The sequence below is a fragment of the Sturnus vulgaris genome, chromosome 2 (genome assembly GCF_052056855.1).
Source record: "Sturnus vulgaris isolate bStuVul1 chromosome 2, bStuVul1.hap1, whole genome shotgun sequence".
NCBI lineage: Eukaryota > Metazoa > Chordata > Aves > Passeriformes > Sturnidae > Sturnus > Sturnus vulgaris.
This window is the reverse complement of record NC_142244.1, coordinates 68453242-68481078: the sequence shown is the minus strand read 5'-3', so window position 1 is coordinate 68481078 and position 27837 is coordinate 68453242. Positions and strand designations below refer to the sequence as shown.

Below are 27837 nucleotides of genomic sequence, written 5' to 3'. Positions count from 1 at the left end.
CCCCTGCCCAGGAGTCAGCACTTTGGCAGGTTTTCAACCCAAGCTAATCAATTAAAGACAACATTGATTAACTTAAACAGAAGGTGATATTGATTGCAGGCAGTAACCTATAAATAGACAATTGTTTCATAGTGTTCATAGGTCATTGTTAGCTACACCTTTAAGCTTGAAGGTACACAATCCTGTTATCTATCACCCAAAAAGCAAAGGAAGGGCACAGAGTGAATATACAGTTACATATATGTTGCTAAGTACTCTTATTCCACTCTCTTATTCAGCACTTACACTCTTACATAAATTTTTTCACATTTTATTTGAAATTGGTATCTATTGCAATTTACGTCTCATTTTATAGCTGTATATATATGGAGCTGATGGAAATCAAATATGTTCCTGACTTTCCTACTGAGATGAATGGTTAATCAATCAGATTTTCTTCCAACATGGTGCTTTAGTTCACTTTTAAGGAAACTGTATATAAAATTAATGACTAAGCATGAACAGAGTCAAGTAGGAAAATTCAGGACAATAAGAATATTTTTAAAACCCACACTGTGTTCCAGAGGCTATTAAGGCTTTATATAGAATTGTTTTGACTTTCATTTTCATTCATCTTACATGTTCATCTTATTCCAAGAGGGAAGGATAGGATGGGTAAATTCTTACCCGATAGACTTCTGAGGTGGCCCCAGCTGTCTTGCTACCTGGGGAGGATGGGCACTGCAAGGCACCATCCTAGGTATTTTTGTTTCCCATAAGTACTCTGTTCCCTTCGTCTTCTCCCTCAGAAGATGACTGAAACCTGATCAGGCAGGTAGAACATAAACATATATTTCTAGCATAGTCTCATCAGCTAAAAAATAAATAACATTTTCTCTTTTAGAGAAAGAACTAAAGGCTTGATTTTTTTTTATAAACCAGGATGAAAAATTGATTAAAACAAAATTGTTTCAGTAAATAGTATTTCTATAGCCTACCATGAAACAGGTGTAAATAAAGTGGATTTCTAGTTCATTCACAGCTGAACTGTGATCCTGAATGTTCTGAGGCTGGTTGAGGAGCTAGATCTGTAAACTGTTTATCAGTATTTGCCTATACAGTGTGTAGGGAGCTGTCTCTTTTTTTCTTTCTTATATTTTTTCCCCTCCGCCATAATTACTACATCTTAGACAACTGCTGGAAAGTGACATCACATCACGTTAAGATATGTCATAAAGAGGATTGTTTCTTGGCATTCACTTTTTAAGCTCTATAAAGATTTAAAATTTCCTGATTTTTGTGTATTACACCCATATAAAGGAATTTCATCTCTCTGTATTAGTGTTGCATTCTTCTGTTAAATCCTTTTGACCTCACCATTAACAGATGTCAAAATATTTAATGATTTGAGATTTTTCTAATAGATGCATTTCCCCTGTGACTCGTGTGAAGAATGAGGGAGACAATTCTTACGCCAAAATAGCAGTAATACTTTACAATTCTTCTAAAAGTACTTTGCTTTGCACAGCTAGTAATGTAGACTATAGTAGCCAGCAAGTTACTTTATCCATTTAGAATACATAGGAGAAAATCTATGAGGCAGGGAGATCCATGTCCTTCCTGAAAGATACTACAGCTTGAGTAGGTAAAAGGAAGCATCCCATACAAATTAGATTTCAAATTCTGAATTTCAAATTCAATGGGACTTAAACCATTAAATATGAATATTTGCCATCCTATTCAGTGGCCGTTTTTGACTATGAGCCACCATCTACATCAAAGAAGAAAAAAATTTTTAGCAAGCCATGTGAGCTAATCTACCAAGGAAGGTCATGATCAATTTTCTATCTTATCCTTGCATGTCTGAAACTCTGAAATTAGGTTTTCAGAGAGAAGTTAAAATTTTGTTATCTTAACATTAATTCTCATGCTATTTAAAAAGTTATTTGGATGTCCACAAGTAGATGACTTGTGCTATTTGAGATGCTGCAGTGCATCTGAGACATGTGCATCATGCCTCCACAAGATCCAGGCCTTTCTGGAGCAGCAGCTGGAAGCAGCCTTACAGGATGTGGAAGTCTGATTCAAATCATAGCAGATGTTGAACCAAACCAACCTCTTTCGCTCATTTAAAATGCCTTTGAACATATGACATTCTACACCTGGGTTATATTAAATGGAAATTCATAGTTTATTTTATATATTGAATAAAAATATAGTTATCACTGTTTTAATTCAAAAGGGAAGGCCTATGCCACTCCTATAATTTTTACACACAAACATTCATGAGATAATTTCTCTAGATCTTGCACTCCTGTTATTTGTGGACTAGCTTGTATTTATCATAGCATTTGACTGAGATAGGAAAAAGTCAAATAGTGAGAAAAAGTTGTGGGTGTTTTTTTAATTATTTTTAAAGAATCCCAAACTGACTGACTTTCAAAAGGATCTGATAATATTTACCATGTGTGACTCAAAATCAGCTCTTTGGCCAAACAGATAAATGGTCCTGGATATGGCAGCCCTGAACTTTGCTAATGTGTCAGCATATTCTAGTGCTTTTTCTGTTCTTTGGATCATCTTTGACTTTTATCTGCACATTCAATATTAAAATCTTTTCATAGCTGCCTCCTTTTTCTTTTTGATTTGAAACAAACAATTCATTTTGGCCCTGAAGCTTGCAAGAGTAATCATATTTTAAAAATAGCTAAAGAAGCAAAGTTGGTCTTTAACAGACATTCAACAGAATGTATTTATTAAGAGTGTGTAATTCTTTTCAACTACTAATGTAAATAAGTATATTGAAACAAAACAAAATTAGGCATCAAAGTGAAAGAAAGCATGTTTGTCCTTAAACAGCATGAAAAACTGTTTAAGGACAGATTATTCATGAGAAAATACTAATTTTTTAAATCTACAAAAATTAGCTTGTCTCAAACTAGTTTGTTAAATTTTGGTTATTTATTTTCAGAGGAAACTTAATCTATTATAATGTTTCTGCATGAATATAAGTTTTAGTAAGTACTTTTTTTAATTTGTGCTACTGATTCCAATTTGCAGCCTTGTGGCTGTCTCAGATAAATTGTTTTGAGCTATGCCAGGAGTAACTGGAAATCTACTAGAAATTTTTTCATTGTAATATCTGAACAACTTTGCAGTCTTTAATGGATTTAGTCTTCACATCAGGAAATACTCCTGTGATGCAGAACAAAGCAATTATCTTTATATATAGATGGGCTAAGGAGCTTGATCATGGATATATCAGAAATCTGTGGTATATCAGAGACTGAGCCTAAATCTTGCAAGAGCTAAAGATTTTATTCTGCCCTTCATGTTTTGCCCTCCCTTTTATATATTCTGTCATGCTTTTTCATTGTACAGACATATGGAAAACTAGATGGAATTTACCAACTTGAATATCAGTGACAGAATTTATGTCCCAAAACTCCATGCTAACAGAATACATGGAGCACATCATCTGTGCCTGCTCTGCACTTGCTCAGACTGATTGCTAACCTCTGCGAATATCAGGGTAATGACAAAGTGCACCTGGTCTAAGTGTTTTCAAGTCTTTGTTAGACAAAGCTTTGAAAATACAACAACATATGCTGCTTAGCATTATTTGATTATTAATTGAGTTTAGATGAGTGCTACTCGCATACCAAGTTGACCCTGTGTATTCATCTTTCGTAAAAAAGACCTGATATAAATTCTAGATTCTGGTACTTCTACATAAATATAACCATTTTGGTTAAACCATCTTGCATAAAGACATTTCAAAGGTTTGAAGCTACAGTAGTAGAGAATAGATTATTTAATTAGTGTAGGTTCTACCAGCTTCCTAACCCAAAGTTACGCTGAACTTTTTTTCTTCAGCTTTCTTGTGTATACACACAGGCTCATTCCCTGCTATACTTTTACTCACAGAAGTGAAGATAAACTAGTATGAGCTTTTTGTGCTTCGGGATCTGGAAGCATGTGTGCATTACTACCTTGTCCTTTTAATGTTGCAGTCAAAAACACAAAGAAGATGGAACATTGAACTAAACCTGAGCCATCAAATGCAAATCTGTCTGCAAGTGTATTATGGCAACAGCAATGTTTTATGAGAGAAAGTATTTTAAAGTGTTTCTTCTAAGAGGTAAAATAGTCTCTTGCAGCAGTGGGGCAATAGTATTCATTAAATCTTTTGTTGTGATCATCTCTACCTATGTCCTCTGTAGTAGTATTGGAATTACTATGCCATTCGTGACCAGGTAAACTAAAGTTATTGAAGGAATGTAACCAAATTATGTCAATTCCCTTAAAACTTTGCACAAATATTGAGAGTAGGTAATGACTATGGAATGTTAGTGACTGTGTTGGTAAATGCCTTTGATTTATGTGGGAAGTTATATATGTCCATGAACCTGTATTCTCATCACATTATGGATTCAGGCAGCATTCCTGATCTCGGGTCTTTCTGTCAGACTCATCTGCAAATCCAGGCTTCAGACCTGAAGGGTTGTAGTGAGTTCATCTTGTAAGCATTGCACGAGGGTCTTCTTAATTGTGGACAGCTCTATGAGGATGCTTATTTGGAAGTATCACTCCAATTTGAAGCATTTTTATAAGGAGTAATTCACAAGGTGAAGGGTAAGGCAAAACCTTTCAAGTACTGTGTTTCTACTTGTTAAAAGGGAAGATCCAGTCAAGGAATTAGAAGAGAGTGACAATTCAAAGAAGCAGACTAGGAAAATATTTTTGCCATACAAATTTGTTTATACAACGGAGACAGAAACTTTAGTAGGTGAGATATGAGGAGAAACATCATGTGAATTTATAGCTAGAAAGAGGGATAGGAGAATGAGGGGCAGAGACTTCTTATGAGAATAAATTTAGACACTGTGTTGTAATGAAGAGTCAGAAGTTACAAACAAACAGGATACCTTGATTTTGAAACTTTAGTGACAGAGAAGATTAAAAGAGTAGTTCATAGTGACTAAGAGTAGTAGTAGTGGGGAAGATGAGGAGGAATCTGAAGGGGTAAATGATTAACAGCTCTGTTTTCTCAAACTAAGATTGTCAGAGCAGCGACACATGCACACAGAGGATCAGAAAAGCAGACTGAGGTTTTATGTCAGACAGAAGGGAACAGACCTGGAGTACAAAGGGCCGTGTCAATTGTCGACATGGATGTTGTGACTGAATTTCAGTTTATGGATTAGAGTACTCAGATACAAAGTACAGAGAGACAGACAATGTGAGGAAATCATAGCCTTCAGAAATTAAAACAGAAAGTTGAGGAAGATGCAAAAAATGTCAAACTTTGAAAGAAGTTAGCAGTGAGGGGGGAGAATAAGAAGATCCCAACAAAGGGAGAACAGTATTTGAATGCCAGAAGCTTTTTAGGAAATGCTAGTCTAGAATCTACCAGATATGAGGTGTTAGTGTTAGTAATTTTTTTATATAGAAGTCATTAACACAGGCACATTTAATAAAAGCTTAAAAAATCAGCTGACTGGCAACAGAATTGATGGAAGAAGGCACTTCCCAGCGTTTTGCAAGAATTGCATTCATTCATCCATGTATTTGACACATTCTTAGCAAACTAGGAACATGGACATATCCGTGTGGTTAAGCAATAGGTAACTATAGGAAGGTTTCATAGCTTTTAAATTTTTGTCAGTAATGTCCCTGAAGGCATTAGGATTTTTATCCTGAATTACATGAATTTCAAGAATGACTTACAGAAATTTTGTTGGGTAATTTTTCTAAACCTCTGAGGTAGTTGCACTTAAAGATTTTGTTAATTGTGGTAATCAGCTTTCAAAAATGTTAACACATGGCCACATTTTCTCTCCTTGTATTAAAGAGAAAAGTCTCTATTTTTGCCAGATGCTATAGATTTGCCACCTAACTGAAATAAGAAATAAATGATATGAAATCATTGCACTTTAATATCTCTTTCTAGATAAAAAGTGTATAGACAGCAAAACTTTCCAAGGGAGGTGCCTCCAGTTGGAACTTGGTAAACCTTTAGGGGAGGGAGAAGTTAAAATTTTCAAGGCCCCCACACAGTCTTCCATTACCTTTAATCCTGCAACGAGCTAAGAAATATAGTGTAGGTGAGCAGATCTTCTTAACAGCCTTCTAGCAGCCTGTTTTTGTAAAGAGTGCCAGTGATTTGCACTGTTTGTAGAAAACTGCCTTTGTTTTGGTGTGTTAGGGAGAGCAAGTGAAAATCCACCTCTATGTACTTTGTAAAATGCATGTGCGCATATTCATGTTACGGAAAAAGCAAATTATATTATCAGATTTGGAGAGGATATAATAACTCTTTTGCTAGAACAATCTTTTTACTAAAGGAGCTTAAGCTGCAGAAAAAACACATTATACCTTCGGTATTGCATGTAATAAAATATAATTTAAATTAAAGATACTGAAATAAAAGTTTCAGTTTAGGAAGTTGAGTGTATTGTTGTGAAAAGCCTAGTCAGTTATTTTTATAGCTTCATTTTTTCACAGGAAGTGGTGTAGGGATTCCTCATGCTTTATGCAAGTACAGTAGGTTTTAGATAACAGGATCAGGCCCACAATTTGCCTTTCTTAAAACCTACCATGAAAAATGAAAATAAATGCCACCACCATACAAACTACAAAGGTGAAAAAATTGCTGTATCTTGCATTTTCCTACCTCCTGTGGCTAGGGACAGAATGCAGACATGCCACAATAATGTTTTTTATTTCTACTGTTCAAACCATATTAATGAGAACATCATTTTGGAGAACTAATTATTTCTATTTGTCTTGTGTCACACTTTCTAATTCCCCTATATTAGCACAGCCAAAGCAAATTAATTGCTTTTCCAGCAGTTGAACCTTGTCCAAGAATGAGCTCACATTCCCTTCCAGTTTTGCAGTTTCTAGGAGTGCATTGTGTCAAAAATTTCTCTTGATACTAAACATAGCCCAGAGAATATCTTTGCAGATTTCTGTTGCTGCTCACTTGATGAAATTTATAAGTTTAAGTGACCCACTAGGAAAGATAAAGTTCTTAGCTGCAAGATTATACATCAAAACAGTTAAAGTGAAATTAAAATTAAATGAATGAATCTCACTGAAGCAAAAAAAGCAGTAATTAATGGTTCCCTTAATTGTCTTCATAAAATATTTGCATGGGTCTAATTTGCATAATTTGCATGTATTAATTAATCTTTCAAAGGAATTTTGTGCTGAGAGAAGCCAAAAAATCTCTTTGTTTTATTTAACATCTAATGAAATATTTATCTTCGTTAATGAACTTCTCATCTTCATTAAAATAAAAATTGCACAAGTTTGTATGTTTTAAATGTTTTTATAATTGAAGTATACAAAAAAAAATCTCTTCAGACCTACAGTATCTGAAAAACAAACACATTATTGCACATTCTGTGTCATTTTGACTACAGCAACATTTAAATTTGGAGAAACTCTATTCCGTCTACCAAAAGTGTTCAAGGGCTTTAAAGTTATTTCAATTTTACCTTAATTGATGATATTTTTTAAAATATATTTTACAAATAGGGATGATGAAGTAAACATTTTGGCACTTTTTATTATTGTCAACCTGTGATGCCTCAGAGATTTTATAGAACAGATATTATGCATAGAAAAAGAGACTGGCATCATAGGTTGGAGTTTAAAATGCTGCAGAAGTTTGTATATGGTATGGGGTTAGTTTATACTCTACAAGACTAACAGTTGAGGAAGAAAGAAAACAGTTTGTGAGTTACTGCCTGGCATTTAATGGTTGAACTTGGAGTAAGACTGATGGATGTAAGTTACAAAGGATGGTCCTAGCTGCGGTGATCAGCAACTTTGAGACCGTATCCAAACTAGCCAGGCATGCAGAATGAGAATACGCAGTGAGAAAGAAAATCATCAGTATTGAAGTTTGTGCAAAATTTGAGTATAGAACTACAACGAGATAAGAAGAAATTAAGAGCTGTTTCTGTAAATAAAACAGGTATAAAAGGATAATGATTTTGGGGAAAAGGTGAAGGCTATTACTTTAAACAAGGACCACCTAAACTCCTAAAGTAATCTGTCAGCTATTTAATATTGCTGGAACTAGAGTCTGTGGACAAAGAGAAAGTATGGTTAAAATAGTGTCTACAGCAAGTTAAAACTTAGTAAGTAAGTAAGACATGGTAAGACAGGTGAAAAGGAGTTTCGTTCACTTCAAGGATGAGTGCAACATTATTGGAATAATGAAAATATACTTGACATAAGGAAGTGATTGGGGGCTTATAATTTAAAAGAAATTATATTTGCACAGTGAAACAGCACAATGGGATTTTTACTCATTTTCAATATGCCTGCATTTGCTTAAATCCTTGAACGAGTTTATAAACATATTAATGTGTTTGTGTTCATTTTAGACATGTAATACCTGAGAAAGCCAGGCCTGCAGAGACCAAAAAGTAGGTGCTCTTTAAGAGTGCTTTAGAATTTAATAAACAGGATGTTTAAGCTATCAAGATGGTATACAGAGTCATATATTCTTACTACATTATCCTATAATTTTTTCATCTGATAAGATATAGTGGGACTTTGCTGATACCATAATGGCAGTATAGATATTGCTGTCTGTTATGAAGCTGTGCAATAGCTGCTGAGGCAATGTAATTATCTATAAAATACCCTAACAATATCAGTGGGAGGGATATGTTCCACTTCACACATTTGTGGGGTAGATGTCTTTATCTGAGCTATTTGGCTGGACTCCTGTTAAAGTCAATGAAGAGTAATAGACACATCTCTCCCTTTGAAGAAAATGAATCACAACTTCCAAGTTTCTTCATTGATTGTAAAGGGAGTCTGCTAAACCAGCTGAAATGCAGCTACGTACAGTGCAGGTGTCTGAAGTTAATGTGATGAATTTCATGTGTTGTGTATTTTCCTTTTTGCTTGCCTCAGAATTCCAGCATCACTTGTGACAGTAATCACACTACAAGCAGCTGCATTTCAGTCACTTCTTGTAACTTCTGATGTTAGAAATGGGTAATTTTGCATCAGTTCTGGAAAAATATCCAAGCTTGACTATTCCTTTCCTGTTTCATATAATTCTGAACAGTTTTGAAAATTGCATAAAGCATGACTCTCAAATGTAGAAAAAAGAACTTGAATTCTGCATTAATACTGAAGCTTTGCAGCATTTGTTTCATTTGGATGCTACTGCACAAGGCACAAGGCATTAAACAAGGGTCAGAGAAGCATTCTCTAAACGCTGAAATAAGAACAGAAGCAGCCATAAATTGAGAGATAGAAAAAGAGAGAGATTAAATTCCAAGAAAAAGAGGTAGATGGAAGTATGACAGAACTCTAGAAGGGAAAATAGTATCATATTACTCATACAGTTGCATTATATTACTCTGACTTTATTACTATATCAGTACTGTATTACTATATCAGTACTGACTTGTAATGGACAACTAGTTAATGTTTTGCCTTTTAAATGTAGTTATACTTGCAAGCATGACATGGGCTGGAATTAATTTGATGCAGCATAGAAGTCTTCTGTGTAGAAATCTACGTCTGTGCTTGTCACCCTTGACCCTCACTGGAGGGAGTAGAAAGAAATATCCATAGTAGAGTTCATCCCATTATAAATAATAATTAGAGTACCCCAGTATAGATGACTACAAACAAATTTAGTAAGCTCAATCATATTCCAGAAAAGCTGAATTCAGTTGCTGGAGGTGAGAAAGTAATTTCTTTGGTGGTTGTTGTTCGTAGTGTATGGAGGTTTTTTTCTCATACAATAAATCCATTTTATAGCAGAGGTTGTAATTATAATCCAAGATTGTCTAATTGCAAAGAATTGATGTAGCATTTGACACAGTCACAAGAAGTATATGCTAAGGAGTCACTGTTTTGCCCATTTTACATTTTTCAGCAAAGAATTGAGTGGATAATATTGATTTCAGAATTAAAATGGTACCATTTGTTGGGGTGGTTTATATGCTTTACATTTGATGTTTTATTCTTGAATGGCAAAGGAGTACCTCATTTTGCATGCTTCAGAGCATTTTTAACCAATGCCTTAAGCTGAAACCAAGTTTTTATGCATAAAGAAAGAAGTAATATCTACTGATTTCTTGATGCTTTGGTGTCACACAAGGGTGTTGTGAAACTTAATTAATATTTGTAAAGTATTCTGGATCTTGGATGAAAGGCACAGTAGAAGTTCAGTTATGTTATTAACTTCTGCTTTTATATTTTCTTTGGTGATGGATCAGAGTCCTAAGCATTTAAAAGTGGCAAAGAGAGGCGATGCAAGATACAGCAATTTACAACTATTATCAGCTAATTATAGTTAGTTTCGAATCTTGTACAGGGAAATAGATGGAGAAATATTTTATGGGATTTAGCAAACTAATACTTGATAGCATAAATTTTTTGTAAATGTACCTTACCTGAATCGTCATATGAGAAAAAAATAATAGACTGACTTACCTTAATTATTATGCATTAGATCAGAAATGGTATATTACTGAGTATATTACTGACAGCATTTTGGTGTACTCGGGGACAGTCTCTCTTTTATAATCCTAAGATAACTGAGAGGTCAGAAATCCTGTTAAGGAGAATGAGAATTCAACATTCACTTAAAATAGTCAAGAGGCAAAAAAAGCAGTTAGACTTAAAATGTAAATAAAACTGTACTGTGAGATTTTATCAGGCAGGCAGCCCTTTGTGCAGTGTTAAGAGCTAAGAAGGTAATCATCTTCTTAAAATATCACTCCAACTTAATTGCTCTATTTTGTCAGTTGAAGAAAAAGGAAAAAAGTAAAGATAATCTTGCAATCAATAAAGCTATATTAACTTTAACTGGCTGAGGGTCTGATGGTTTAGTTTAAAAGTGGCCAAAGATTTTAGATTTTGTCCTCTTCCTCTTTGGCAGTAATGCTAAAAAAGAGGCATTTTTGTGTCCTTGAGAAATAGGAAATATTTATAATACTTTTTTTTGAGATAAACAAAATTTTAATACGTCTGTAATACTTATATAAATTGCATATTGTAAACCAGAAAAACAAGCAATTTCTACGTTAAATCTACTGTAATTCTAAAAATAGTGTGTTCTCACAGTGGTTATTTTTTATGTTGATATGATTAAGAATAAAACAAAACAATTTCGCCTTTGTATAATTCAAGGATTTGGCTTTCCCATGGATTTGATGTGGAATTTGACCCATCTCTATTAGTATCTCAAGTTCCTATGATATTAAAAAACAAAAAAATCAGCCAAGAAAAAGAAGTTTAAAGGAAGTGAAACTAAAATTAACACATTTGGAAGGACTACTTAGCCAGCATCACGTTCTATCTAAGCTAAAATTTGCTGTCAGCACATATCTATAATAAGTATTCTTCCAGTGAACTGCCAGCTGGCTTGTAAAGAGGAAAATATATTCTATAGAATAGACTGCTAGCTTTAAAAAGAAATATTTTGCTTTTGCTCATTGTAGGGTTCTGTAACACCTGAAGGACATCCTGGGAGACAGCAACATATATAATGATAATGTGATGTCATTTTGTTTTTCCTAGTTGAGAAACACAAAGTGTGTAACAGTAATGGTAAAAACATTTTTTCTATTATATTCTTGTCAGCCTTATTTTTTAAAAGTGATGCAGCCTCTAATAGCTTAGGAAAAGCAGCAATAGCATAATAGTGTGTTTTGTCATGGGTGTTAGAAAGGATGGATCACAACGTGCTACAGCTGGCCTTGGAAACAAAGTGTTATGAAGGCAGGACCAAAAAATTTACAGTGCTGCTTTATGTGCATGAAATTAGAATATGGATTGTTGAAAATATACAATGCTGTATTAGATAATTCAAGTTGTGACTTGTTTATTTTGTCTGTGTGTTGATTCTGCAGATTTTGCCTGTGACAAACTGTCGGTGCAACCATTGCATTAAAAGACATGTATTTTTCATGATATTGTTTCATACTGCAATATGCTGGCTACAACTCCTTTCAAGTAATCAAGCTATATTGAATACAAACATAAAATAAAAAGCACCAATAATTTGCTTTCATTTTTAGCTTTATACTCTGACTCAAAGATATACACTCTTAGCCATTGGAGAGACAACAGTATCTTTGCACATTGCTGAATTGGACATAAAATACTGTGGCTGGATCAGACTCCTTGGCTTCAGTGGAAATACTGGAAGCATCATAAAAGTAGTACTCTGACTGGAGGATCAGTTCCATTTTCAACCTTGCCATCAAATTTGTTATGACAATCACAGTCACTTTCTCTGCAGTAACTATGCCATCCGATGCAATCTGGTTCCCAATGCTAAAATATTGAAAGGCTAAAACACTATTAAAACATACAAATATCAGTTTTATTCCAGTTCCAAATGGGCAATAGTTCCAGAGCTTGATCTTAAACATTCAGTGCATAGAATAATCCTCATTTTATAAGGTTTCCCTCTAGGTTTTTTCATATTCTTGCAAAACCATTGAATCCTTAGATTTTCCAGCTAAAATTGACTTTATAGCCAAATGTATTTTACCAGGCCAATTATTCAATAAATATATTCAGGATATACTCAGTTTTTGCCTCTTTTTCTACTAAAGTAGCATAGCATTGGGGATAGTACTAGATGGGCTTTAAATGCATTTTCAGGCTCTCATATCAAATATATAAAGATCGTTTCAATACATCCATCATCCTGGGAGACTACCCAGAGCTCAGTTCCTGCAAAAGAGTTGGTTTGTGTATCTTATTATTATTTAATGTCTATGGAAGGAATGATCAGTTGCTTTTCTGTGATAAGCAAATCAATTAATTTGATGTTCATATTGTGGACTGTATTCCTTAGTCTTATACTAGTAGCCTGTTCTGAAATTATTGCAGTCTAAGTTCACCTTGAGCATGGGTAAGCAGCATCTTATACACTGTTCCAGGGAATGTCCAGCAAGTGACTTGTACAATGCCATTAGTGTGTTGCTGTTGACAAGGAACACTGTAAGTGGAAAGCTGGGGGAGCTGGGAAGAGCGAGGGAGATGGGTGAAGAAGAGTAAAAGCAACCAGGAAGTAACATTTTTCATTTCCTCTGTCTTGAGAAAAATCACACTTGGAAGCAAGAACATTTTGCGCTTCAGGTATTTCACACAGCTCATTGCTTCTGACTTCAAGGTAGTCACTTGATCCCAAAGTCATTGGTTAAGACTGCTCAGTGGTTTAATTTAGCCATTCTCTTTTCTCTTGCTTACTTTTTTGATGATGAACCATGGTGTTAAGTTCTCTCTGGGAAAGCATGCTGCTTCCATATGGTCTGGGATTTCTGTAGTGGGGTGCATCCAGGACACAGTCTGTCATGACATGCTGTTTTTTCTGAGGAATCTCTACTGGCAAAGACACAGAGCGGTGCCAAATTCAAACCACCTGGCCCTAAGGCTAATTGAGTTTTTCCTGGGAGGGTAGAATAATCATTTTGAAGTACCTATCTGAAATTATGTTACCACTGAGAGGGAATGGGGAAGATTGGCCTGTCACTGCAGAACTTAAATGCATCTATGAAGATGTATTCAAGATGGAAGTTTACAATTAGTTAGGGGAACTTGTTTGAGCTCAGAATTGAAAAGCAACTTACCTGTGCTAGCATTAGCACTTGCCACAGAAGCAGAGTTCCCTCATAATCTAAAATGCTAGTAGTTTTCATTCTGGAAAAGAACAAAAGCCTTTTACTTAAGTATTGCTTCATTGCTAACTACCGGGTTAGACTCCATTTACATGTTTTAGCTTGAAGTCTTCCACAGAATTAACATGAGCTGATTTTATTTTCAGTTTTGTAGTTGTGCCGCTCATGCTAAGCCCTGGGAACTTCATTAAGATCTATGTCTATTTCTGTGTGCTGGAAGGATTATATGTGACTTCAGTTCATAGCTCATTTCCTAGGGCAGGACTTCTGGTTTGGTTTCTGTTGCCTCGACTCTTGTTCTGGAGCTGGTTCTAGAGCTGAATGGCTCTGTTTGGTGCCATAAACTTGCTTTCATACAAAATACCTAAAAGCAGCAAGGTTACGTTACATATGTTTTCACATCCCATGCATCCTTAATAGATTTTCCATAAGCTTGCTGCTGTGGAATCTATCTATTTTACAGCCTCATTCCTTCCTGTTCTGCATGTGACTGTTCCTTCATGTTTTGCATTGGGCGGTTACTCTGTTTTAGCACACAGATGAGAACAGGGGTGGTTGTGTGTTAAAGTGGGGTGCTAATGTGATACTGATATTCAAACATATTCCACATATTCCAGAATTATGTATGCAGACTAATATAGCTTTCTTTAAGTAACCTCTACTTTTTAGTAAACTTTGCAGCAGTTCAAATAACATCTCAGTTACATACTCTTGTATTAATTGTGGTGTTTAATCTGAAAACATCAAAACACTAGTCTGCTGTTTAGTTACTTGGGAAATATGAAATTAGAATTACTTGTTTGGAAAAGATGTGACTGGGAGAGATGGGTGAGGTAGGTTTGTGGTTTGTGGTGAACCAGACGAGGTGCTCTGTGTAGGAGTAGGTATTAGATCTAAGACTTTTCTTGTATTTTGAAAAGTAGTGGAAGTAAAGCTCTAGAAAAGATAATACCTTAGAAAACCTCGTCTTCATAAATTGTTGATATCTGCTGAAAGAAATCAACATCACACTGTCTATTGATGGAGAGTACTAACTATGCCAACAACTATTCTTAGCAAAAAAATCATGACCCATGTTACTTTTTCAGAATTGTATAGCAGATCTTTATTATTTTTATTTTAATATGGGATCTATAGTTGTATGCACCTGTATCCTGCCTATTGTATCAGCTTCCAGTTGAGTGATGGAAAGGATTTGTGTGCATTTCTGGTCTGCGTGCATATGGAGGGTAGTTTTAAAGAAATACAGACTTATATGTGCTTTTGCATAAATATTTTTTTGTAATTTGGCAAAAATTGCTGAAAGCTCCAACAAACACTGATCTACTGTATTTTGTTCCAATTTCATTTTATGACCACTTTTTCTGTCCAGAAAAGGAAAGTAATTATTTTTTAAGCCTGTTCGAAGCTTAACTGTATGATTGATACCTTGTACGCAAGATTACTTTGATGATGATGTTTAGTGTAAAACAGTGATCATTTGAGCAAGGCACTAAGAAAGGAGGCAAATGGAGGGAAGTGAAAGAAGACTGATCAGACTAATAAATTCTGTTTCCATCTAGACTTTACAAAAAAAACCAACCAAAACAAAGGGAAAGATGGTGCCAAGCAGAAAACTGCATTCCAATATTTAATTATTTTTAAATTTTATGCTATCAGATCCAAGGTTGCTTGCTGATATTTAAAAAAAAAAAAAAAAAGTTGTTTATGTTCTGGAAATACAGTAACAAATAAAGCACACCTTTTTGTAGAACTTTAAACTGTTCTATGCAGGACAGATTGTTCAGCACCAAAATTATCCACAGTGTGATACAAACAGCACTAAACACAATGAGCTGTGGAAGCTCACAAGCTGATTGTATTTAGCTGTGACTTCATCCTTTAATAACTTTTCCACATGATTCTTCAGTTGAAAGGGTTTTGTTCTGTTTTGTGTCTCTGTTGTTGTTGTTTATCATTACTATTTTTTTTTTTACCACCATGAAGTGACACAGTACAATGCCTTAGTGAGTCAGGTTCAGTGCTTGTATGTAATCAGTTCTGTTGCCTTTTTTTGGATATGACTTCTTCTGTTTATACAACTAGAAAAAGAGTTGCTAAGTTTGTGAAGCAACAAGAAAAGACTGTGATTAAAAAAAAATCTATTTCTTTCAAACAATTTCTCACCTTCCTAGTTTAGTTTTTTTCAGTCCTCAAAATGGCCAGTTTTATGCATTCTATATGATCTTTAAATATTAGAAGGTGGCATATTCAGGTACTCCCCTGCTTTGTTAGTTTACTAAAGTCCAGATTGCTGCCCTTTAGCTTACTCCCACAGTAACATGGGAGTAATAGAAATATATATTAATGATTAAAACACATGGTAAAATCACTGAGAGAAGATAGTTTATATTTGAAAAGAACTGCGAAAAAAGGTGTTTAGCTGCTATTTTTTACACATACATTGTTTAGTTTTATGTCTTAAATTAGAATTAAAATCTCCTACGTATAAATTGCTATTTTTAAAAGAAACGCATGGACATCTCAGTTTCCTGAATATTTGCACTGAGTATTAACACAAATATATTTGTACATGAATGTTAAGTAGAGAAATGAAAGGTGTATGATTAATAACAATATGCAAATTTGAAACTAATTTATTGGTGTTACACAAAGGGCAAACTGGGATAGTGTTTGGCCAAATATGTTTACATACTTCATATTTGCATGCATTTAATGAACATGCAGTGTGAAATCACCCATCTTTGCATAAAAACTGGATGAGCATTTTTTTAAAAGAACAAATTGCTTGAATTTCAAAGCCTCAATGGTTGAGCTAGCTTTCCTGCATGTCCTGTACTCTGCTGGGGAAGATGGCAGTGGATCCATCCATGCTCCCCAATACATGATCTACTTGTGCTGCCAGTAACAATGTCAGCTCAGTATATATCCCTCTGTCCCTCCTTTTCAGTGCTGAGTTGTAAAACCTCAGAGTTCTAATTAACTCTAGACGCTGGGAGGAATTGTTTCCCCTGACAATGTACTGTTTTGCACTTTATTAGGAATGCTATGAAAAGTTACATTCTGTTGATTCCATGACTGAATTTTACAAATGCTGGGCTTTTTGTCTCACACTCTGCAAGCTAAAAAAGACTCATCATAAATTATTTTCCCATGATTAAAAAGTTGGACTTCCATTTTTATCTTTGGTGGAAAATAAATCCTCTTGGTGTCTCAATTTGGAATGAAATATATGAAGAGTATACAAAAATACATTTCCTCCTTAATTAGTTATTTCCTTTAAGTTTTTTTGAAGAAGGGTTACAACTTGACTGAGATCCCTTCCATCTGCCACAATATGCTTGTTTTTATGTTGACTTCCCATTGCTGTCTTATCAAATATCACATGAATCATTATCATTTGCCATCCCTTTATTTTGTTTTGTTTCTCTTCCTCCAAATGATTAAAACATCAACTTGAATGAAAGGTTAGAAGTACACTGTGATTCACATTTGCCCAGTCTTATTAAAACAAATAAACCAACCAGTTATATAATTTTAATGTGCTTGAGTTATGGCATGCAGATCCTTTTATCAGCTCTGGGCTGAAGAGGTTGTGTGCATTCGGGCATGCACGTACAACTGTTCTTTGAAAGGGAGAAACCTCATTAAGATTACAGGTGCCTGAAAATAACTTCCGAGAAAATAGCTACCATTTTCAATAAAGCTACTTCCTAACAGGAAGTGCAATTTATTATGTTACTTAGCACAAATGAGCAGCTTGGCTTTGATTTAGATATGAGTAGCCCTGTTTAAGGTCACATTTTAGCCCCATTTAAGGTTACTTCTTTTAAACTGAAGTTAGCAGTTTTTAATGGTTGGAGAGTCTAGCAACAGTATACTCAATTCCAGTATGAAGCATCTGCTGCCTTTAGCACATGGGCTAGTCCTGGGGATTTTGTTTTGCAACATGTGATTTTAGAAGAAGACCCTAAACTCAGATTAGCTCAGTCACTAGCCATAGAGATGGGGTTCAAATTGATTTTTACGAGTGAAGAACCTTATATTTCCATTAAATACATATGCATGTATAGATTTTTTTGGTTGCTGTTGTTGGTTTTTTATTATTTGTGCTAATATCGTCCTTAGAGGATTCAGCTAGCACTGCTATTTTCCTAAGGGCAAGAAAAAAGACTGAAAAACCATGAGAACATGAAATCTCTATTACATACAAGGGAAAGAAACAGAAGGTTTGAAAGCGAGAACAGAAAAACGGGAAAAAAAAACCAAAAAAAACCTCAGAATATCTCAGAACATTTCAGAGCCATATTTGGGAATAAAGTTCCCGTCTTCACAACAAGAGACACCAACCTTTGTTCTTTGAAAGTACAAAGAGATTAATAGATACACCATTCAAATATCCTTAAGACCCATTTTGAGTGAAAATTGACTTCTATCACTGGCCTTGTCCATATTTGACAAAAATATGTTAACTGAAGTTAGAGCTTCTAGAAACTAAAACTGTGGCTACTTTGATGTAAGGGTTCTTGGGTCTCCTAACTTTCCAAAGTTCATACTGAGATTTCATATCTTGTCATTCATTTTCTGAGCAACCTGTGAAAAGCAGGAGAGTGGTCCTTGGTGATCTTTAAGGTCCCTTCCAATCAAACCATTCCATGATTCTGTGATTTTCCTTCTCACAAATTATTTTGTCCTTTTCTTCTTAACAGGGACTCCGGGGCTTTCTTTCTTATCAGCTCTCTGTGTCAAGCTGCTGTACCTTTCTGTCTGTTTGGTCACTTGCTTGGTTATTTTCAGCTCCTAACTATAGAAAACCCTATCCTTTTCCTAAGGAGAATTTACTTCAGTAGGTTTTTGTAAGATAGCAGTTGTCTGAACTCAGATGTGACAGCACACCTTGGACATTGATTTGCAGATTTTCATAAACTAAACACTGCAGTATTATAGTCATGATGATCACTGTTATTACATTTATTTTTAAAGTAACTCTGAGAATAAAAACTAGAATAAGATTTTTTGGATGGCAAACAACCCCACTGGGACTTGCACTGAGTGGCAAAAATATCCACATTACCATCTAATAGATGACTTACTTAGTTTGCAGCTGAATACAAAACCTAGCATTTCATTGTACATTTTTGTCAGTTTACGAGGTTGCATATTAATAGAAATATTTGAGTGGGTTTATGTTTTTACTTCTGAAAATGCTGGGCCCATAGTGATACTTACTGCAAGCTGCCCACAGAACACTAAAGTGAATCATTACCCAGATGACATCTCTGTGGGAATGCATTTCAAGGCATATGATTTGTTTCAACATTGCAAACTTTTATGTCAGTTCCATTTGTTTGTTTTTTATAACATTTGTGACCTTTTAACTATTTGGGCATGTTCATTCAAAATCCTCAAAATGAATCTTAATTAAAAAGAGTTGATCTAAAAAAATACTCCCTCACTCTGGATAGAATTTCTGTCATATCAATCCACAGACAAAAACAAATGATGTTTAGGAGTAGTGGCATTTTCAGTTTGAGTTACTAGCATGAGCTTCTGTGATCTTGCTGAACACTGCCATTTGCAAAAGAGCAATTAAAACAGATGACAATCTGCTAATCACACACAGTTCTATTTAGAAATCTAGCAGTATTTTCCCAGTTTGTTTTTGCTTGACTTCCTTAGAGTAAAAGCAAGTTTTATGTACTTGTATTGTATATAACAGTATGGAAATTTGGGAAACCTCACTGCAGATCAACAGTTTTCAGTCAGCTAAAAATATACCCCAGGGTTGTAAACATCCCTAGTGAAAGCTGTGTGTGTGTGTGTGTTTGTGTAGTATATGTTTGTATGCATGTGTTTGTGTGGCTGAAAGATTCCATATTTGTTTTACATAAAATTGGTTTTATGCAGATAGACAAATTCTGTGTTTGTTAACAGAAATAAGTAATGCAACAGGCCTGCATAGCTGATAAATTCAAGCTGATTGGGAGGCAGAAGGCACAGGCATGCTCAGGATTTAGGATTTAGAAGTAGTGGCATTCTCACATTGCCTTACAAAGGATGAGCTGGCTCGATTTGCTGGGCACTTTCATGATTTGGAGGTTTTGTCTGTGATTTTAACCTTCAAATCATTAAAGCCTATCAGTGGTGTTCAGATAGGAGCTTCACTTGTATTCAGATAGGAGCTCTGGCTACACCTAGAGGTGAAGTGATTCTGGTGGATTTGACAACACTGAGAAGTTCCTATCATTTGGAAAGAACCTCAGAACATTAAGAATAGGGAGACAAATGGATAGTTACAAGGTAGTAGGAGTCACCAATGGAAAGAGACAGCAGTCAAATATAGGGATTGTATTTGGTCACCACTTTGTGATGTGAGGTCATCATTCCTCTGCAGAGCTGTGAGGTTTTCTTAGCACAGCTTGAAGTCTTTGAATTTCTGAAGTGCCTGGCTATTCACCATTGCTCATTCTTCATGAGCGGATACATGAACTTCTCAGCCACGGTGCTGTGACCACTTCCCTGCAGAGCCTGCAGTTCCTGCAGTTCCCAGTCACCCTCTGGGTGAAGAACCTTTTTCTGATATCCAACCTAAGCCTCCCCTGACTTGGCTTTATGCTGTTTACAAATCCTGTCACTGGTCATGAGAGTGAAGAGATCAGCTTCTGCCCCTCCGCTTTGCTATGTGAGGAAATTGAAGATTGCAGCAAGGTCTCCCCTCAGTCTCCTCCAGGCTGAACAGACCGAATGACCTCAGCTGTTCCTCATACAGCTTCTCCTCCAGACCCTTCGCCGTCTTCATTTTCCTCCTTTGGATGCTCTCTGATAGTTTAATATCTTTTTTATATTAAGGTGCCCAAACCTGCCCCCAGCACTGGAGGTGAGGCTGCCCCAGCTCAGAGCAGAGCAGGACAATCCCCTCCCTTACCTGGCTGTGATGCTGTGCCTGATGCCCCCCAGGACAGGGCTGGCCCTCCTGGCTGCCAGGGCACTGCTGACTCGTGTTCAGCTTGCCAGGGACCAGGACCACCAGGTCCCTTTCCATGGCACTGCTCTCCAGCCTATTGTTCTCTAGACTGTGCACACCACCAAGATTTCTCCATCCCAGGTGCTGAATCCAGTACTTGTCCTTGTTAAACGTCGTATGGTTTGACTGCTCACCTCTCTCACTTGTCCAGGTATCTCTGCAGGGCCTCTCTGCCCTCCAGGGAGTCAATGACTCCTCCCAGTTTCGTGTCGTTGGCAAACTTACTTAGTATTCCTTCGAGTTCTGTAGCAAGCTGTTAATGAAGATGTTGAAGAAAACTTATATACATAAACAGGTATCTTACTTTATAAGGAAGGTGCTTTGTTGAGCTGCCCGTTTCTCTTCTTATTCATTGTCTGTGGGTACAGAATACAGGATCTGATAAGTGTCTTCTTTTAGAAGTGAAAAACCTCCTATTGATTTCACTGCCAGGGTAGATCCTTAAGCAGTGTAAAATAGGGCTGACTTTTGAAACTGTACTGCTGTTCTTCTTTTGGTGGCTGCTACAAGGATTCCGCTTCCTGCAGCTGTATTTTTAATTGAGAATTAGTTAAAATATATATTTTATTTTAAAAGGTAAATGGAGACCTAGTATAGTAAGTTACTGACTGCAGGTTATCAGAATGTTAAGGCATGGGAATTATACATAGCGCTCATTAGCAAGTGTACATTCAGGATAGCCAAAGTGCTGGTATATATGCAGAGTAATACTCCTACAGAGGTATCTAGACAGCTTTAGTGCTCTAAATGTTTATTGTGTTTATTCAATATGTTTGGGAGAATCATATGGAAATGTAGTCAGTAGTAGCACTAGTTATCCTGTACTTAATGAAGGTTTTCTTTGGAGATGGTGTTCCAGGCCTTCAGTTTTACCTAACTCAGTTTCAGAGGCTCCTTCTTTCACTCCTGAATTCCCATAAGCATTTTGGTTGGTTTTCATGAATCAAATAATAATAAAAAAGTCTTTAAGTTAAGGCCTTATTCAATTCCTTTTTATTTCTCTTCAGTGCAAAAAAGAGAGCGTTAAGAGCAAAGGGGATGGAAATGGTTCTGAGAGGAAGCACTTTTATGTAGTGGGAAAGTTATCATGTACTCTGCCAAAAAAAAAAAAAAAAAAAAAAAAAAAAGCAAAAAGTGAGGAACATAAAAAAGTAGGGAAAGTGGGTAGAAAAATGTAAAGATGAGAAGAAAGTATCAAAAGGGCATATAGCCCAGAAGCTCGCAAAAGAAAAATAGTGGTGGAAAAGGAAAAACAAAGGGACATTATATAGTAATCACTGCAGCAGAGTGATTCTACAACCTTCCACTTTCCCCAGCAGTTCTGATGGAACTGGAAAGGGGTGTGAAGAAGGTTTTACAGCTGTCTGGTGTGTACTTTTGTCCGCTTTCAGGTTAAATTTTCTTTCTCAACAATTACAGTAAGTTCATGGAGGTGATGCCACATCTTTCAATGATAACTAAGAATTTCAAAAATTTCAGCATTCATTTGCATAGGTTTATATCACTCAATTGTTTGTTGTATATCTAATTTTTGTTGTATATCTAATAAAAAGTTCTATAGACTGATTTGGAATAAAAATGTTAGACTAAGAAAGCCAAAACAGAAACAAAAACTTCTGAAATTTTAGAAATATTTGCTGAATTTACTTAGATTTAAATAAGAAATTCATGCAAACTTTAAGAGCTGAGATATAGTTTGTAGTTGCAAATGCTTATATTCTAAAATATGTAATGTTCAGTAATTATGCACTGGGGAGGATTAATTGCTTCATAATGTGCTTTATTCACGTGGGGGCAATACTTTGTACCCTACAGGTCAGAAAGCTAAGAAACTTTACTGTCAGTTTTCTGTTTTTTTAAAAACAATCTTTATATTGCTATCAAAATAGGTGTATATAAGATGTTCATGTCCCAAGTGAAGAAAAAATTGCCTTGTACTTACAAATTAGGTGAAAATATGTTGTGGCAGTGTTTTCAAATTTTTCTAGATCAACAGTTACTGGCTAGGTGAATCTTAGTGTTTCTCATGCTCTCTCACATATCTCACTTAAATATATGCTCCTCACTTGGGTGGAAAAATGTTGTGAGAAACGTGCTTACATCTTTAACATAGTAATTGTTCAGTTAATCTCATTTATGGGGGGAAGGAGGCTATACTTCACTGATACCGTTTAAATATCCTATACTGAGTTCTATATAAATAGCTACAAATGTGCACAATGGTTACATTACATGGTATATTTAACAACACAGCTAAATCAGAAAGTATGAGCTATGCCTTTAGTAATGAGAGTACTAACAATTGCATGCAAGAAGATTTTTTTGCTCTGCAACCATGAAGGAAATAATTGCTGTTCAGCACTATTCAGTTACGTTTGCATATCAGTAAAAACACATGCATAGAGACTCCACCTACATTCCTAGTGCCCTAGCACTGATATGAGTCCAGCATACATTAAAGCTTTAGAAGTTGTTGCAGTTTTCACAACTTGCAAAATGTGCGTAATTTTCAACAGAGTTCGTTTGACCACTGACAGATGAAATTGCCAAGGTGACATTCAGGTTTTATGTTTTTCTTTCATTTTAGACAAAAAGTATCATAGTGGACATTTTACAGATTTGTTGCATGACTACTTCTGTTGAGGTTTTAAATCTTGTGGGGTTTTTCCTTTTTGGTTCATTGAAGATATAAATATATAAAGCAAATGTTTCTCTTTCATATTTTAGATGGAAGACTTTATTTGAAAACTACTGTCATGTATTGAATTTTTCCTGCTGAAAATGCGTGTGCTACGGTAAAGAACATTGCAGTAAGACATTGGCTCATAAGGAGTTCTGTGGAAACAAAACGTTTTCAAACCAACTTCCTCAACTTCATTTATCAATGTTCTTCAAAAATGTAAAGAATTCTGCAAGAGTGTCCTCCTTTGGTTATCTCCTGTGGCTCAACCTGGAGATCTAGAGAATGTTTGTAAATGTACAGTAGCACTGTTCTCACAGCGAAAATCTGCATCTCTGCGCCGGGCTATTGTATCCGAAATTACAGGCGGTCAGAACAAGGCTGAGTATTCCCCTTTTCAAGGAATGCAGACACTCTCCTCCTCTGATGATTCTATATTTGAGCACATCCAATGATCCTTCCAGCGGTGTCCAAGTACACTTACAGACTGTTATACCATACCGAAACCAGCAAGACAGCTCAGAGATGAACTTGTAGAGGGCATAAGAGGATTCTTATTTAAAAAAGAAAGGAAAAAAAAAAAAGGTAAAAGAAGAAAAAATTGATACATTCAGTTTTCAAACTATGATCGTGGGTTTTCTTCTAAAGACATTTTTTCCACATGCTTTCCAAGAGACCAACACATATATGTTAGACTACATTAAGTGAAATGGAATTTTGTGTAAGTGAAAAGAAATGCTGAATGTAAACAAACTGTTTTACCATTCACAAAGTCTCTTTTCCTAAAATAAAATAAAAAAAATAAAAATAATAGTAATTTCTCATTGTAAACTGGCAGGGGTTTATGAAATAAAAGACTTTGCTTCTTATCAAAATGTTGGTCACATGTACAGTATATAACACAAATCACACAAGGAAGGTATTATGTATGCAGTAGAAATCTAGAGTTTAGGAAATGAAACTTTTAGATAATATTGTTTTGTCACCCTGTTGGTCAGAAAGACACCTTTCTAGTTTTAACGCATGCAGGCATGTAAATATTTGTCCTGGAGTCACAGTATTACTGAATGAGATCTTAAGCATCTGGTAACAAGTCAGAATTCTGTATCAGCCACTTTTATTTGTATATTGAGCCCTGGTTAGTGCCCTGACTAGTGCACTTCTAAGAGTGGACTGTGGCTGAGCAGCAAGTCAAAATGCCAGAAATATTTTTATATGTTAATGTCATATTACGTCAATGTTGCTAAAAAAAGAAAACCTAACAAACACTTGATGTATCAGTCCAATTCCACGTAGAACTGAGTGATACAGTTGAAGTCTATTGTCCCTCCCACCTTGTCTTAGGGATGGATGGTTATGTGTTACTTTCACTGTCTTTATGAAAGCTACAATATGTGTTTTCACCTTTGTGCTGATAACTGGAAGTAAGCTGCAAAACACTGCTTATTACATTTCTAAAAATTATGTTCTTTGCTTTGCGTACTTTTGGGTTACCCCTTTAAAGACTGATTTTGTGAATCAGTGCTATTACTGTAAGTTTTGTGATTATGCTTTCTTCATCTAATGTTTTATGCATATAAAATATTATTTATTACATGGAAACATATCAAAACCTTAAATGTCTAAGATGCCTAACTTAAAGCAAATATTTCTTTAAAAGTAGTTCTGATTGGATATTAATATTATTTTGTCCAAAAAAAAAAATCTAATGTTTTGTAAACTCTAGCACTGAGCTTCTATAGTTTGTAGGTCTTCCTTGCAATACTGGTACACATTTATTTTGTGCAGTTCATATTTACTCCACCACAATCCTTTTTTAACAATAGAATGATGTATATACAAGTTCACATCACAGTAGTTTTTTTAAAGAAATATTGAGCAATATTTTCATTAAATATTGTTGTCTAATACTTTGTAGTGATGTTATTTTCTAACCATGATTCTTTCATGATTGTCATAGTTGCTTAAACACACATGGGATTCTGTACTCCAGTTTTTTCATATGCAGTCTTTAAAGGGTTAACAGCTGTAAAGTTAGATGGACTTGTGGCAAGCTTTGAATCATTCATATCTGAAAGAGAATTAAGAGCCTACAACTGAAATATGTACTAGCATTTACCATTGCTCTGCTCCTTGCATAGAGTCACCTGTAAGTAGGTTTAGTAGTTATACAGTATATTCTTTCAAGACCTTTGGGAATGCCTCAGTGTTTGGCTTGGTACATAAACAGAAGTGTTAAGGATTAAAGGGGAACCAATTTATGAGCTGGACATTTAGAAAGAATCTTGCTAAAAACAGTGTAAATATTACAGAACATGAGATGTTACCGTAAGTTGAAGTTTTTTGCCCCTCTTTAGTTTTACAGGTTTTGGGTTGGTATTTTGGTTTTGGTTTCTGATTTTTTTTTTTTTTGCATAGATTATGAAGAAAAGTTGTCCTCATGTTATTGTTTATATGCTTTTGTAATCTTAAAGATATTAATGTCTAGTTGTTCTATATTATAACCACATTTGCGCTCTATGCAAGCCCTTGGAACAGAACATACTCATCTTCATGTAGGACCTATGAAAATTGTCTATTTTTATCTATATATTTAAAGTTTTCTAAAAATGAAAAAAGGTTATTACGAATTTTGTTGTACAAAATCTGTACAAAAATCTGTTTTTACATCATAATGCAAGAATTGGAAATTTTTCTATGGTAGCCTAGTTATTTGAGCCTGGTTTCAATGTGAGAACCACGTTTACTGTTATTGTATTTAATTTTCTTTTCTTTTCAACAATCTGCTAATAAAACTGTCTGAAATCTCCCTGTGACTTTATTTACAGTTCATCTTTATTAAATTTTCTGAAATGTATAACATCAGAGGAATATTTACTTTCTAATGGGAGGCATCTAAAAACAACATAAGTCAGCTGTTTGTAATGTGAGGAGAACAATGCTGAATGATTTTATTTAACATGCAACTGCTTCTATCTCTAATATGAATTACTGTGGTGAAAAACATCATAAAAGCACACTCTGTGGTTATTGTTTAACAAGCATATTTTCCATTTTTTTTCTTGCCAGCTAAGCAAACTGCCCCCATCTACATGATTTATTTATGTACATTTCTCAGTTTATGAAGCTGTTATTTGTACCTTTTTCCTTTATATTGTGATATTCCCATGATTCTTATTTCACAAAGCTTTGTGCTGAACAATGTAAAGTGGACACATTGATGGAACAAAACAATATTATTCCTCTAATGCTACAAAAATGCAGGAGTAATCCTGTTGGTTTTGTCTCGAATCTCCATCACTTGATAAAAAACAAACCTCAAGTACTAAAACATTTAAACAGGCATTTGGAGAAAGAAATAGTTCTGGTTTAGCATATGTTTGGGTGGCATTGTGAGAAAAAAAAGGGGGTGCTTTTTTTTTCAAGGTCAATATTGTTATTTAAGAGCAAATTTGGAAGTAAGTTGGTTTTGCTTACAGAAAATTGAAAACTCTGAGAGTTATGACTGATTTTGAGTATTCTCCCTTATTGCCCTGCTTTGCCTGGCCTTGGCTTGCCTTTGCTTCCCATCCTTTCTCTTCCCTTCGTTTCTGAGCCATTCTGAAGTGTTTCTGAACGCTTCTGCTTTCATTAGGGGGCAGACCTGTTTGGGACAGCAGAAGAGATTAGCTTTCTTGGATAAGCCCATTCCACTATTTCTGGATAGCCTGGGGACTGCAAGCATGAGGCTGACAGGCTTCCTGGGTTCCAGCAGCTTGTTGTTGCTGGCTGGCTGATTAAGATTTTGGTTATCTGTATGTAGGGTAATCACAATCTCCTTCTACCTGCATTGAAATGTCCTGCATGTCTGAATTAGTAAGGATCCCAGATACACTGTAGCCAGCTCCCCTGCTATAAACTCTGGCACAGCTAAAGCAGGGTAAAAAGTAAACTCATTAATCTCAGTCCGGCTCATGCTGAAACCCAAATTATCTCTACAGTAACAGACTAGCAAGCTACCTCTGTGTTTTTAAGCATCCCAGGAAGTAGTCTCTTTCAGCAGAAAGGAGCTATACTCTCATAAGTTCCACCCTACCTCCTTTAATAAATAGCTGCTTCATCTGTGCAGGGTACCTGACATTTAACAGGTTTGAGGCTGGATAGGCTGAGATAGTCAGATATTGGTACTCCTTGTGACTTAAGTAAAACAGATATATGTCAAAGCTCAGATCAAAATCAAGAAAAGTTTGCTCTAAACATATCTTGCCCTAAACTTAGTAGTAGGTTATGGTCGGATCCTGAAGAAATTTGGACTCAGCAGCTAAACAGCTAAAGTTTTAGGAAAATCCTGTAGGAAGTGATAGACTCAAATGGGAATTGCTTTTTAAAATTTTTCGGGTATTTTTGCAGTGGAAAGAGATATAAGGTTGGGTTTTGATCTGAAAGGTAAACCTCTTATTTGTTGAAGGTTCTATACATTCTTGAAAATTGCTTCA

General features: G+C 35.4%; 1 protein-coding gene across 6 annotated transcripts in view; it reads left to right on the top strand.

Moving 5' to 3' along the window:
• The window catches only part of DACH1 (dachshund family transcription factor 1), a 353085-nt gene extending 326914 nt beyond the window's left edge, over positions 1-26171 (top strand). For all 6 annotated transcript variants that reach the window (XM_088159742.1, XM_088159743.1, XM_088159745.1 and 3 more), the window contains one exon: positions 23410-26171. In XM_088159742.1, coding sequence (XP_088015868.1) covers positions 23410-23447 — 38 coding nt within the window. In that variant the 3' untranslated portion in view covers positions 23448-26171. The remainder of the gene's footprint in view (positions 1-23409) is intronic.
• The last annotated feature ends 1666 nt before the right edge of the window (positions 26172-27837 follow it).